General features: G+C 40.5%; 1 protein-coding gene across 6 annotated transcripts in view; it reads left to right on the top strand.

Moving 5' to 3' along the window:
* The window catches only part of ADAMTSL3 (ADAMTS like 3), a 300162-nt gene that overhangs the window by 201551 nt on the left and 83290 nt on the right, over positions 1-15321 (top strand). For all 6 annotated transcript variants that reach the window (XM_061594994.1, XM_061594995.1, XM_061594997.1 and 3 more), the window contains 3 exons: positions 3323-3373; positions 12757-12961; positions 13909-14056. In XM_061594994.1, the coding sequence (XP_061450978.1) occupies positions 3323-3373; positions 12757-12961; positions 13909-14056 (404 nt within the window). The remainder of the gene's footprint in view (positions 1-3322; positions 3374-12756; positions 12962-13908; positions 14057-15321) is intronic.

Consider the following 15321-nt stretch of genomic DNA (forward strand, 5'->3'; position numbering starts at 1 on the left):
AACTTGATGAGATGGGTATTGGAGGCACTGTTTTACAGAGGTTCTGATCCTGTCTCCACAGTTGTTTTCAGAGAATAGCATTGAGTGATTGCCTTTCAGCCCCCTGGCAGTTGTGCTGTGAGGTGCTGCAGGGCACCATCTTGTCCCCCACGCTGTTGAACATCTATATGAAGCCCTTGGGAGCAGTCATCAGGAGGTCCATAGTCTGGGGGTGCTCCTGGTTCCGTCTGTGTCGCTGAAGATCCAGGTGACCTCAGTGACTAGGAGTGCCTTTCACCAGCTTTGGTTGGTGAGACAGCTGCAGCTGTTTCTGGACCAGGATAGCCTGACCACTGTGGTCCATGCACTTGTAACCTCCAGGCTGGATTACTGTAATGCGCTCTATGTGGAGCTACCCTTGAGGTTGGTCCAGAAGCTGCAGCTGTTGCAGAATGCGGCGGCGAGACTGGGGCAGGGTATCGCCAACATGTCACCCCGCTGCTGAAAGAATTGCACTGGCTACCTATTAGCTACTGGGCTAAGTTCAAGGTTCTAGTTTTGGTGAGGGCCTCCTGCAGATACCATCTTATCAGGAAGTCCATTCTGCACAAAATGGATCTTTAATGTAGTGGCGCCTACCCTTTGGAATTCCCTCACCTTAAATATTAGACAGGCACCATCTCTGTTATCTTTTCGGCGCATACTGAAGACCTTCTTTCAACAAGCCTTTTAAGTAGAGACCTTGTCCCAGTCTTCGTCTGTGTTGGAATTGTTTTTTAATATGTTTTTTAACCTTTTTAAAAAAGATGTTTTTAAAGATGTTTTGTTTTAACGTATTTTAAAGTCTGTTTTTATGATGTTTTAATATGTTTTTAGTGCTTTTGTTTGCTGCCCTGGACTTCTTTCTAAATAAATAAAACAAACAAACAAACAAAGGAAGGAAGGATGCTTGTGGTGCAAAGACCGCACGGTGCTATTGCCAAGTTCCTAAAGGCTGCTGCAGTGTGCATAGACCATATTGAGTTGCACAATGACATTTAAGGCACGCTAGCTGTTGGACCGTCTGGTGCTGTTTCCTGGCTCTGCTAAAGTATCTTAAAATAACACTACAGCATCTAGCCCAGAACCTCACATTAAAATGCCAGCTGGCAGAGTTGGAGTTATATCCAAGAAGAAAAAGGAAAAGTTCTCAGTGGATTTCATTTCCTATAACTAAACTCTCCTGTTTCCTCTAATCCCAGTTGAATGTCATCATCAGTAGAGACCCCTCAAAAGCCTAAATGCTCAGAACTTACCAGGCCTGTTCTGCAGACCCACTCTGGCAAAAATTGAATACAGATCATAAAAGGTTGCAGAATCTTCTGGAAGGAGGATGTGAGTTTTATAAGCAGGGATGTAATATGAATACTTGCCATTAATATCAGCACTATAAAAACAAAAGTGCTATTGTTCTGGGGTTAATGTTCTGCTTTGTTCCTTATTACTCCTTGTGGGTGTCAGGGCCAAACCAGAGCAGTGGGCCGGTTGGCCCAGATCCTGTCCTGTAGTGTATGTTCTCCAATTCAGACCTCTGTGGCCAGTTGTTGGAGGCAGGGCTGAGGGCTTGTGTTGGAGCCTGTAGAGTAGCAGACAGAGGCTACTTCTTGATTGACCTGTAGGGTGACCACGTCTCCTGCCTAATAGAGGACAACCTTCTGTTTGAAGGGCTGGCAGAGGACAGTCCTCTGTTTGAAGGTGACCTCTGTTTGAAAAGCTGCTTGGTCCAAGCCTGGTTTCAAGGCCAAGAACCATAAGAAAGGAGACCCACAGGGGTCTTGAAGTTGCTCATTAAGTTAGCAGCATCTGGACAGCAGACTGAGCAGGCCATCGGGTCACAGTCTTCTGCCCAGGGATTGAGATGAATTGTATTTCTATTTAAGTTATGGTAATAGCATACTACATTATATATAATAATACTTTACATATATATATAGTAATAGCTTACTAGATTGTATCAGCATTATAGTAATTGAAGACCTTCCTCTTTCAACAAGTAGATACCTTATCCCAGTCTGCATCTGCATTGTAATTGTTTTGAAGATGGTTTTAAAGATGTTTTGTGTTTATGATGTTTTTCCCAAGATGTTTTTGGCTTTTTGCTGCTTGTTTGCTGCCCTGGACTCCCTTTAGGAGGAAGGGCAAGATGTAAATGTAATAATAATGATGATTCTTTTTCTTTCTTTCTTTCTTTCTTTCTTTCTTTCTTTCTTTCTTTCTTTCTTTCTTTCTTTCTTTCTTTCTTTCTTTCTTTCTTTCTTTCTTTCTTTCTTTCTTATTGATTAGATTTATATCCTGCCCTTCCCCTACTAGGAGCCCATAACAATATAATTTATTTACAAATTTGCAGATAAGTAAGCTTATATAACCTATATGCAAATATGTGTCCTCTTTTGTCCCCCTTTTTTGATACTGCATTTCCTCTTTTCTGACAATGACTAAGTGGCCACCCTACTGACCAGGAAAAGACAGAAAGCCAGGTTCCTAGATTGTATCCCAGGCTTGTCTGGTCCGGAGGTTTGCACTTTCCTGTTTTTTTCTGTGCCTTAAGAAAGCTCTGAGACTTGTTCATTTCTTGCTCCAGATAGCTCACTAAGGCTTAGGATCAGTACATGGCACATTACAAAGAATGAGAGGACAACTCCCTGCCTCAAAGGGCTTACAATCTAAAACTGTATGCAAGGAAGACAACTGAGAAAGGGAAGGGAAATGGAGTCTCATGGATAAACAGGGAGGGGAACACATGATTATTTCTGATAACGTATATTTAGGCGTAGTTACAGTAGGATATTGGGTCCACTACATCTGAGGGTAGCAGGCTAGCTTGGAGGATGCAGTGCAAGTCATGTGTAGGAATGCAGAAGAAATTCAATTCAGTTTGATTTAACGGCGAACTTACCAAATCCCCACTTTCTGAAACAATATGCGAAACACAGCCACTCTTTCAGATTCATATACTGTGTATCTAATTTTTTTCGTGTAGCTGTCCAGCCAAACAGCGTGAACAAAAATGCATATTCTCAGGTAAAGTGTGCATATAAATGCATATATCTGTGAAATATACATACAAAAATACATTATATTAGGGGAAATTGCTTTGTAGAAATGTTTATATTAGGAGCAATTGCATGCAAGTTAGCACTAAAATGCTGATCATTTTTCATGAGGACTTGAAACACAATTGCAAACTGGTGTGGAAATGAGAAATGAACATAACTGGAAATATGAATATGAATATTTACAACATAAAGAAAAATATCTGGTGTTCAGTAAGTAACTTTGTCAATATTGTTTGTCTCGTTCACAGTGATGGGTTTAAAGAAATCATGCCCTACGACCACTTCCAGCCACTTCCTCGGTATGTATGGCATCTATAAGATACAGGTTACTGATGAGATTAGCATTCCATTAATAGTATAATACAGTGTCCTTAGTTTATATTGTTTGTGCAGGCTCTTGCGTCCCCAAGATGAAGACTGGCTGTAACCGTTTACTATAGTTGGCAGTGACTTGCGTTTGACAGCCCGTGACATTTCGTTCTTGAGATAAGTTCACACTAAGCACACGGAGCCTTAATGCACAACCGACCACTAATGCACTTGCCCACTTAAGTGCTTGGGCTCCATTAGTAAGTTATGTGCAAGATAGCAATTGCTGAGTATACTTGCGGTAGGAAATTGCTGCCTGACCCTTCAGATTCCTGATATGAGCGCTGCGGCACTAGCTGTGTCCACACACAGCCAAAGTTAAGATGATGCGCTTGGACCGAGCATCTACTTTGCATGCAGGAAGTCCCAAGTTCAACCCTTGACTTTTCCAGGTAGGGCTGGGAAAGCCTCACCGTCTGAAACCCTGGACAGCCACTGCCGGCCAGTGCAGACAGCACTGAACTAAATGAACCAATGGCTTCACTTAGCATGAGGCAGCTCCCTGCAACTTTTCTCCTGGTGTCATGACCACTGTTTGTCCATAAACAGTAGGACCATACGCAAGCTTCCTTTATGACCACATAGCGCACTGTGTTGCCTTCATTAATCGAAAGAGCAACCTTGGGCAGGGATCGGTTGGGAGTCCCAGCATACAGCAGAGGACTTTGAATGAGCTGAGCTGTGGCTCAAGTTGTCAATGCACTACTGGACTGTTTTAACAGATGGAGTCATCTTTTGGAATAAGGAGGGGGGAGGAAATCTCGCCAGGATGAATGGTCTCCTCCCCACCTCTGTATACAGCCACCCCTTTGAAGGCTTTTGGAATGCCTCCACATAGTTCAGTCTTGCTGGAGTGTTGAGAGATTGCATGACAGGTACGGGCTCTGGAAAGTGTCTTCCGAACTGGCTGGTCCACAGGATCCCTCGTCCCACCTGGAACGGGCCCCTTTGGAATATGGGACAGGGAGCACAGTTGAAATGGATGAGATAAATAAAAGCAGCTGTAAAAATGTACGCTATAAACACTTCCGCAACTAGCATTGCGTACGGCCCTTTGCATTATGGCATATACAAATTGTGCGCCGCTAATTGCACTCAACATTTAAAATGTTCTTGATGTGTCCTGGTGATTTTTGTTTTTCAAAGGATCTTTTCAGCACTTAGTTCACTGCTTTGAAGGGTTGACAGTGCTTTTTGTGCTGTGGCCCAGAGAACGCCAACCATGAAAAATGTTTGTAAACAGTAGTTGAAAAGCATTTTCTATAAATAATCTAAGTTAAAAAGCAAAACTCTGCAAAATAGGTCCATATTATTGCTTCCATATTGGAGATGGGGTGAGGGATGGGGACTGAAGTTGAAAGAAAGTGGTCTGCCTAAGGCAGGAGTAGGAGTTCTTCAGTCCGAGGGCCACATACCCCTGTGGGCAACATTCTGGGGGCCGCATGCCAGTGGTGGATGAGGCCACAGCAAAAATTTGGTGGGGCCCAGTGGCAGCTAGTGGCTCCATAACAGTGGGGCAGTGGAATATACTCCAGGTTTTAGTCTGAACTTTCAAGAAATTTGGACTAAAACCTGGATTGGATTCTACTGCCCCACTGACATGGAGCCACTAGCTGCCATTGGTGGGGCCAGATCAAATGTGAGCAGGGGGAGTGGATGTGACACTTGCCCTTGTAAAGACAGCTACTTTCTTTTTTTTTTGTAATAATTTTTATTATTCAAATTTTTATAAAACAGACACAACAAAATCAAACAACAAAAACAATACAGCAAAAAGAAAAAGAAAAAACTTGACTTCCGATTTGTTACAGATCAGCTATAGATACATAATATATATCAAACTTGACCCCTAAAACATACAAAGTTCACTTTTTTCCATAGTCTATCTTGATTAATCATCAAATCCCATTATCATCATTTCATTTTTTTTCTTTCAACAAGAAGTCCAAAAGAGGCTTCCATTCCTTTTTTTTTTTCAATTAATTTTTATTCTAATTTTCAAAACCAAAATAATACAAAAAGAAAACAACACAAATCAATAACTAATACAATACAAAAAAAATACATATATATAAAAATATTGACTTCCGATTTGTCATAGTTCAGCTATAAATCTATAATATATAGCAAACCTATCTCTTAATAGATTATAAAATCACCAGCGGTTATCTTAGTTGGTTTCAAATCTCATTAACATCATATCATTTTAATATTCCACAAAAAGTCAAAGAGAAGTTTCCAATCCTTGAGATATATATCAATCAATTTTTTTTCTAAATAAACATGCCAATTAATCCAGCTCATCAAATCTACTAAATCCAGTAATTTCAAAACACTATAATTCAACTATAAATCTAGAATATGTAACAGACCTATCTCTTAATAGATTATAAAATCACCTTCCTCCAACAGTTATCTTAGTTGGTTTCAAATCTCATTAACATCATATCATTTTAATCTTCCACAAAAAGTCAAAGAGAAGTTTCCAATCCTTGAGATATATGTCAATCAAATTTTTTTTCTAAATAAACATGCCAATTAATCCAACTCATCAAATCTACTAAGTCCTGTGATTTTAAATCGCTCTTCTATCATTATCCATATTGGGTCTATCTTCCACCTTCCATCGTAAAGACAGCTACTTTCCAGCCACACAAAAACCACAGGTTTTTCCACTTGAGGAGCTTTTCCCAAAGCAGTTCTCACAACCTTGAAACCCTCCTCCTTAGAAAAAGGGAACAGCTGCTGGAAAAGGCACTGGCCCTTTAACTGGCCAGATGCAGCACTCGGGGTAGTGCTGGTGGTTCCATCCTGACTACTGTGGAAAAGGGCTGCGGCTCAGTGGCAGAGCATCTGATCTGCATGCAGAAGGTGCCTGATGCAATCCTGGGCATCTCCAGGTAGGGCTGGAAATATCCCCTGCCTGAAACCCTTGAGCCCCACTGCCAGTCAGTGTAGACGGTATTGAGCTAGATGGACCAAGGGTCTGACTTGGTATCTTTTAATGCTTGGAAACGGCTTCTGATTTCTACATAAACAATTTCAGGCCGCGTTATTGTTTCATCACAGCATTCTTTTTGTGCTCGTTTTAGCAGGTTTTGAAGATAAGAAAAAGAGGCAGAGAATAACCACAACTGTAGACAGAAAAATGTGGAAGAGTAGCAAGTGGTGGGAGAAAAGAAAATTATATTTGTGGGGAAGAATTATATGGCACTATACTGTCTTTTGAACTTACAAGATCTGAACAGGGTGGTGCATGACAGATGCTGTTGGAGGTCGCTGATTCATAGGGTCGCCATAAATCGTGGTCGACTTGGAGGCACATAACAACAACAAATACTGTCTTTGATTTTTCCCTTCCAGAGATTGATGTAAAGTCACCCATTTTCTATAAATTTATCTTCTTGTTAGTTAATAATTCGTTTTGGTCTGCGTCAGTATAAGGCAGCTTCCTATGTGCTTATCCCAGACTACAAAGCTCTGCCAGTTTTTCCAAGATGCAGCTGAGACCATTTGCATTCTTTGCTTCAGCTGCTGGACTGCTAACTGCTGTCCTGAATCAGCACCTTGGTCCTTGTCCAGGGTCCTGACCTTTCCTTGCCTAGCCTTCCCCTCTCTCTCAGAACCCTGAGCCTGCTGACCCTCCCCTGATTTGGTGCATCAATTTCTCTTGGTAGTGGACATCTCCCTGGATCAGGACTGAGACAGCCCTGGACATACTTGTGTTCGCAAACATGTGCATATACATATGCATATTTGGGAGAGCCAGGAATTGTATGCAGAACTACACCTTATTTATTTTACTTTGTTTGTTAAAATTATTTATAAGCCACATTTCATCTATACAGATACCAGGGTGGGTTACAAAACATTTTACAAAACCAAACAATAATAAACCATAAACACACCATTAATATAAAAAGGCAGGTACAAGAGAACCATGGCAGCATGTTAACCAATCAGTCATATAAACCCTTTAAAACGCCTTGGCAAATAAACGTTAACCTGGCACCAGAATGACATCAACACAAATGCTGGTTGTAATTCTAAGAAATATGTGTTCAAAGAAGCACACAGTTGTGGCCCAAAATGCCAGTCCTGTTTAGTGGCAGCTCGTGGCTCCATGTCAGTGGGGTAATGGAATCCACCCCGGGTTTTAGTCTGAACATTTAAGGAGCTGCCCAAGCCGCCACTGCCTGTGTGACTATCTCCCCTTCTCCCTCCTTCCTCCATGTCCTGATGTCATTACACTGTGCCTTTGTTTGTTTAGAAGATTAAAATGCCACCTTTTAGCCAAACCTTCCACAACTGAAAAGTAAAACAGAACAATTTACGCTAACAAACTAAAATCAAATTGCTGCAGATGTGTTGTTTTTATATTGTATTACTGTATTTTATCAATTGTATTTTAACAATTTTGTAAGTCGCCTAGAGTGGCCATTGGCCAGATAGGTGACGAAGAAATTAAATTTATTATTATTATTATTATTATTATTATTATTATTATTATTATCAAATACCAATTAAAAATACATACCAGCAGTACGCAACAGGAGCATTTCATGAAGGAAGCAAAACAGAGAATGGAGATATCTTCATCTGGTGCCGAGGGCCAAACTTAGTGCCATCCAAGTGTCCTTGTGGACAACGTACCACAACTTGGACACCATCAATGGGAAAAAGGCAATTTCACACTTTACGCACAAGCGAAACGCTGCAAGGGTGCTCAACAGGGAGCTTTGCAGCACAGCTCTGTGGTGGAAATAAAAAACAAAAACCCAACAGGGTTACTGCTGAAAATGGTAGCTCGTTGCTGAGTGCTCCCCGCTGTAATGTGAACTACACCTTAGGCTGTGTCTAATGCCATTATGGTGTGACTTGCCCTGACCTCATTAATGGCAAGAAGCCAGAGATACGGAGCACAAGTAGGGATATCTACCACTTTGCTACTCTGCTGTGCTAGTTCTTGCCACACTGCAACAGATTAGCTTTAGAACAGCCTTTCCCAGCCTTTGGGACCCCAGATGTTGTTGGACTACAATTCCCATCGTTCCTGACCGTTAGCCATGCTGGCTGGGGCTGATGGGAGTTATAGTCCAGCAACATCTAGGCATCCAGCCTTTGGGAAAAGCTGTTTTAAAACTAGTCATCCTTTAGAGTGTTATATATTACACTGATCATTCCTTTGGGACAAGCGGCATGAAAGGATCGCAGCAGAGGAGTCATTTGTCAGGGGCAATGGTGAAATCATTAGCTATCTGCTTCATGTTGCCTGATTTTGATCATGTAAGTTTGGTTTAAATGTCAGCACTGGGCGTACAAGATGTTTCACGTTTGGTTTGTGTATAAAGTGATTAATTTGCTCTGAGCGGGGAGTTAATATGAATTATTTCAGCATTCTTGACTCGCCTCCTCCTCCTCTTGGGGAGTAGTTATATAAATTAACCTTTTGGATTTATAGGTTTCTGCTCCATCTGCTCTGTGTTTGACTTCTTTACAATATCATCACTTCTGCTGACCATGGGCTTTAAGTGGGATAGTCGTGCTGATTTCAACCTATGTTGTAGGTGCAGTTGGCTTGCATTTATTTTTCTGAGCCATTACTAATTGTTATATTTAAACATGTTTTAGCAAAGAACATTAAATGCTAGTTTCTTGCCTTGAGTTGCTAGCAGAAAACGTAATGTTGATTCAAAGGGAACTGTGCCACACTAGCATTTTTTTCTGAGATACAGATGAATCTCGATGCTGGCTGAAAAACATATTTTGTGATGTATTCATAGCAATGCAAGTAGAGATGTGAAAGCCCAAAACTTTTTTTAAAAAACACAAGGGGATTTCCCCATTTTTTTAATTTTATTTTTCGGGGGGGGGACTGGAAAAATGGGGGGGGAGGTTTGAAAAAACAATTCCCCAAATTTTTCTGTTTTTTTCCCAGGCCTTCACATATCTAGGTGCAAGTATCTCTTGCATATCAGGAAGCCACTGTGTATCTATCCTGTTAATTACCTACTTTTGCATCTTGCCATTCCTTCAAGCACATCAGAGAGATACCTAGAGTTATCTCATTTTATCTTGACAACAGCCCTTAGCCTGGGAAAGTGTGTGGCTAGCCCGGGCCACACAGTGAGATTATTAGCTGATGGGGCAGGGGAGTTGGACCTAGTTCTGCACGACCTGAGTCATACACACAACCCACTGCACCATAAAGGGATGCTTGAAGAATTCACTCCGCTAGTTCCAGTATGAACTGACCTGATCCAGACCAAAGTGTGGGCTGGAAAGTAGTTATTTTTCAAAACTGGCACTTCTCCAAATTTTGTGATGACATTTTTGGCTCAAAAAAATATACCAAAATGCAATTAGGAATGTGTATTTTGAGAGAAACTATATTTATAAGTGTGTATTTTTAAGAATATGTTCAAATATATGCACTTCAATACAAATTTTCATGCAGATTTTTTTAAAAAAAAATGTAGATGAATGCAGAAATGTGATGGAATGGACTTATGAATGAACACATGCAAAAGCGATATAGACTGGGAATCAGCTGGTCCGTCCACTTTAGCATCATATTGATCCTCACTGCAATATTGGGTTCAATGGAGGCTGGTTCAGCAGGCCAACTGGAGCACTGCCTTGCCAACTTCAGATTGCCTTCAGCCAGTCCCCATCAGGCTGCCTTCTTACTTTCAGCCAGTCCAGAGGTGGAACTGGCTGCCAGCTTCTTCCTTCTCCTTACTGTCAGTGTTGCCCTTGTAGAACCCAGCAGGAAGGGGGGTGTCGACAAAACTAGAATTAGTTGGCTCCACCAGCCATTTGGCTCTGACTTCCCCTACCATTGGCCCCCGTGCTTTCCGCCCCACCAGTTCCAATAGGCACCAGCCACCACTGATTGTGTTCCTGATCTGCATAAACAATCTCTGACCAGACCGTTCAGAGAAGGAAGAAGTAAACTGTATACCTGCTTACGGATTGCTATGACCCAGATCCTTTTTTTTTTCAATTAATTTTTATTCAAATTTTCAAAACCAAAACAATACAAAAAGAAAAAACACAAATCAATAACTAATACAATAAAAAAATAAAATAAAAATAAAAATATTGACTTCCGATTTGTCGTAGTTCAGCTATAAATCTATAATATATAACAAGCCTGTCTCTTAATAGATTATAAAATCACCTTCCTCCAGCGGTTATCTTAATTGGTTTCAAATCTCATTAACATCATATCATTTTATTCTTCCACAAAAAGTCAAAGAGAAGTTTCCAATCCTTGAGATATATGTCCATCAATTTTTTTTTCTAGATAAACATGTCAATTAATCCAACTCATCAAGTCTACTAAGTCCAGTAATTTCAAATCGCTCTTCTTCCATTATCCGTATTGGTTCCATCTTCCATCTTCCATCTTTACGCACCCAATAATCTTGCTGTCATAGTCATATAATAAGAGTCTGATAGGAATATCCTTTATCACAGATATTTTCTTGCCATCAATTCCGAACGTATCACTGAAGTATTGTTGCAAAGCCGCATCTCTGTTCCTCTTTTTTACATGATACACTAGCACATCTCTTGAAGATTTTTCCATTGACACAAAACAGGGATTAATTCTGTTAACTTTCTCCATTTCAACTTCCATCAAATCCTTCCAGTCCAGGAATTTTTTTGAACCGATAATATCTTTATCTCCAATCTCTTCAATTCCTTCAGGGACAGCGCTGAGTTCCAAACCGTAATATTTATCTCCAGGATCCATCACAGCCAGGAAATCCAAATCTTTTTCCATGTCTATATTTAATCCAATCTCCATAGTTTGAACCTTGCCTTTAATTTCTCTTTCATCCTTTTTTGGTTTTCCAGATCTATCTTTATTCTCCTTTCTCATAGAATCCTGAATTTCTTTCAGCTCCTGTCTCATTTCGTCAAATTCAATTCTCAACGCTTGACTATTATTTCTCAGTTCTTGTTTTATTGACTTAATCCCATTCATTATTTTCTGAAACATGTCTAAAGATAAAGTCCCTTCTTGTACATCCATGATCTTCTTAATTGTCATTCTTAAAGCCAAAGGAACAAAACTCCTTCAATTTTCAATGTCCCAAGCAAAGAGCAGTTTATTTCTTTATCCAGTTACAAAGGAGTTAATCTTTCAAACCAACTGGCGTCACACTCTAGACAGCCCTTATCTCTTATATGCCCAGAAGTGCAAAAACAGCTTTAGTTCACAGCGTCCAAATAACTAGTAGCAGAAAGAATGAGCAGATTCGTCAAAAAAAAAAGTAGATCAGAAAAAATAGTCCCAGACATATATTACACAAAAGTCTTATAAATCAAAAAGATTTTTCTTTTCTCTTCCAGTCAGAAACCCCTCATCCGTTGTAATCTTTATAATGCTATTTTCCATGTCAGCTTTTTGCAATAAAAAAAAGATAGGCTATTTTTATTTTCTTCCCCCTTAGTTCCGTGAGTAAAAGAGAAGAAAAGTTTTGACTCACCCAGGTTTTCTTAATTGCTGGTTCTTTGACAAATCTCTTTAGCTGTATAGATAAGAAAGTAATAAGCGTAGACAGGAGAATGCTTGCCTGCTATGACCCAGATCCTAGACCTCTCTGTGGATGATCTCTCAGCTTCTGGACCACAGGAAATAATCATAGAATCATAGAATAGTAGAGTTGGAAGGGGCCTTTAAGGCCATCAAGTCCAACCCCCTGCTCAATGCAGGAATCCAAATCAAAGCATTCCTGACAGATGGCTGTCCAGATGCCTCTTGAATGCCTCCAGTGTCGGAGAGCCCACTACCTCTCTAGGTAATTGGTTCCATTGTCGTATGGCTCTAACAGTTAGGAAGTTTTTCCTGATGTTCAGTTGAAATCTGGCTTCCTGCAGCTTGAGCCCATTATTCCATGTCCTGCACTCTGGGACGATCGAGAAGAGATCCTGGCCCTCCTCTGTGTGACAACCTTTCAAGTAGGTTCACTGATTATGATATGCCAAGCAGATGAATCCAGTTTGCAGTCATTAGCAGAGTTGTCACAAAACTGGAGGGCTCTGGGGTCTGTGTTTTGAGAGGAAGGAATTGATCCTCCATGCAGAAAGAAGTCTGGGAAGCATCCTACTTTCAGTAAGGATTTTGAGAATTCAGGAATCAGTACATAATCTTTAAATAAAACTGCATTTTTGCTATTGGAATTACTGAAAATGTTAAGCATCATCGGCCAAGAAAAAAGGGATCTGCTGTTTTCATAATGGCTTGCATCTAGAAACCAGATAGAATGTGGACCTCATGCATGTTGTCATTTCCCCCCAGCTGGGAGCACAACCCCTGGACTGCATGTTCAGTTTCATGTGGAGGTGGAATTCAGAGGAGGAGTTTTGTGTGTTTGGAGGAGACCATGCATGGAGAGATAATACAAGTAGAGGAGTGGAAGTGCATGTATGCTCCCAAACCCAAGATCATGCAAGCTTGCAATCTGTACGATTGCCCAAAATGGGTAGCTTTGGAGTGGTCACAGGTAAGCTGGCAAAGAATTTATGTATTTGTATTTATTTATTTTATTTGTACCCCAGTCTTCAGCCAAAAAAGGCTCCCAGAGTGGCTTACATATAATCAATTAATACAGGCTTACAATATTAAAGAAAACACCACACACAAGGAAAAAGGGGCAGGGAGGGGAGAGGAAAAAAGCAAACCCAGGCACCAATTCTTAGAGTAGTTCTTATAATAACCAGCTGGCAGAGAAACAGTTCAGGTTTAGGAGGTGCCTGATGGTGCTGGTTTTCTGCCAAAGCTGATGGGATGAGCCTCCTGCTTCTGATGTCTCCCATAGAGGTAGTCTGGTGGAATGGCCTCCATTTTTTTTTAAAAGCTTCTGTTTTCAGATATACAGAAACACTGCAAGAACAAATAAGTGGTGTCATCAGTTGTAGGATATACAGGGGCATGCCTGTTGGGAATGTGTGTTTAATGATAAAATTATCAATGAGAAACAAATATTCATGCAACTTGCCGAATGTGTCGCAGTATTATTTGGATTCAGAAAAATAATGGGCAATCTTCCCATAGGGTTGTATTCAACTAAGTCCTACCCAGAGTAGACCCATTGAAATTAATAAACCTAAGCTAGCTAAATGTTTTAATGATTTTGCAAGCCGCCGTGAGGATGCAGTTTTAGACTTCAAGGCAGGATATAGATTTGAAAATAAATAATAAAATATAAACTATGGGGGGGTGTTCAGTGCTAGTACTACTCAGAGTAGACCCATTGAAGCGAATAGACATGACTAAGTTCATTAATTTCAGTGGGTCTACTCTGAGTAGGACTGAGTTGGATAGAACCCTATGTACTTCCATTTAATTAATTAATCAGCTAAAGGCAGATGATTTATCGACTGAACATTCTTGAATTGCTTGATAGCCCTAGGTGTTTGCTGGTGTGTTTGTTTTTGCCTTGTTGTGTAGTGCACTGTGACATGCGCTCGAGGGTTACGTTATCGGGTAGTGCTGTGTATCGATCATCGCGGGCAGCACACAGGCGGCTGCAATCCTCAGCTCAAGCTACACATCAAAGAAGAGTGTATTGTGCCAGTCCCCTGTTACAAGCCCAAAGGTAACTATGATGTGCCTACGTAAAGATATGTGGTTAAATCCAGAGCTTGGAAAAGTTACTTTTTTAAATTACAACTCCCATCAGCCCAATCCAGTGGCCATGCTGGCTGGGGCTGATGGGAGTTGTAATTTAAAAAAGTAACTTTTCCAAGCTCCGGTTAAATCCAATGGAAGGAGACTTCTTCTGATAGAACAGGTGTGGGAAACCTTTGGCGTTCCAGATGTTTCTGAACTACAACTCCCATCATCCCTAACAGTTTGCCATGCTTGCTGGGGCTGATGGGAGTTGTAGTTCAGCAACATCTGGAGGGTCAAAGGTTCCCAATGCCTGTGATGGAAGGACTCCTTTCATCAGAGGAAAGGGACTTTGGATTCAACCAAAAGTGGACAAGTGAAAACCTATATCAGTTCTTGGATACATATCTTTGTCTATAGTCCCTGCTTAACATTCATTCATTCCTCTCTCTCTCTCTCTCTCTCTCTCTCACTCACTCACTCTCTCACACACATGGATCTACTTTTAGTATATTTGTTTCATTTAAATGGATGTTTATCGTATGTTGGGGACTTTTGTGTGTGTGAAGTGAGTCATAAATTGAATAAATGTAATCACACTCCTCACTCCCTGCTCATTGCACATGAATGTGTGAGTTGGCCACATTCACAAACTAGACTGGACAAGCCAAGGGGTTTACGGCTGTCACCAGTCTGCATTTCCTCTCTGTTATCTTCCAGTGACATCTAGCCAAAGAAAACGCATGGATATATTTATTATTATTGTTTTAATTTTTTATATTGGTTTTAACCTTTGTATTGATTGTAAGTTGCTGTTGGTACACTTTTGTGCAGAAAGTGACTAATTTATTAAATTGGCTAATCAGTTTAATAAATCGTCATCATCATCATGCTTAGCAATTCCTGCTGCCTCTATACTACATTGCTTTGTATTTTATATGTGCTGGTCTTTGACCAAAATGAAGAAATTAATTGTGTACCACTTCTGGAGGCAGGGAACTGCTAAACATTTATTATTGTTGTTGCTGTTGTTGTTGTTATTATTATTGCCTGCCCTTCACAAGTAGGTCCCAGGACAGGTTCAAGAAATTTATAATACGGCATTAAAAACAGTTAAAACACATTACATTCACAAGAATAGCATGGGTCCTAGTAACATACATCTCAAGTGCCAAAGGCCAGGGTAAAGAGGTGCGTCTTTAGCATCCACCGAAAATATACAGCAGAGGTGCCAGACACAGCTTTGTAAGG

Source organism: Rhineura floridana, chromosome 14 (assembly GCF_030035675.1).
Source record: "Rhineura floridana isolate rRhiFlo1 chromosome 14, rRhiFlo1.hap2, whole genome shotgun sequence".
Taxonomy (NCBI): Eukaryota; Metazoa; Chordata; class Lepidosauria; order Squamata; family Rhineuridae; genus Rhineura; species Rhineura floridana.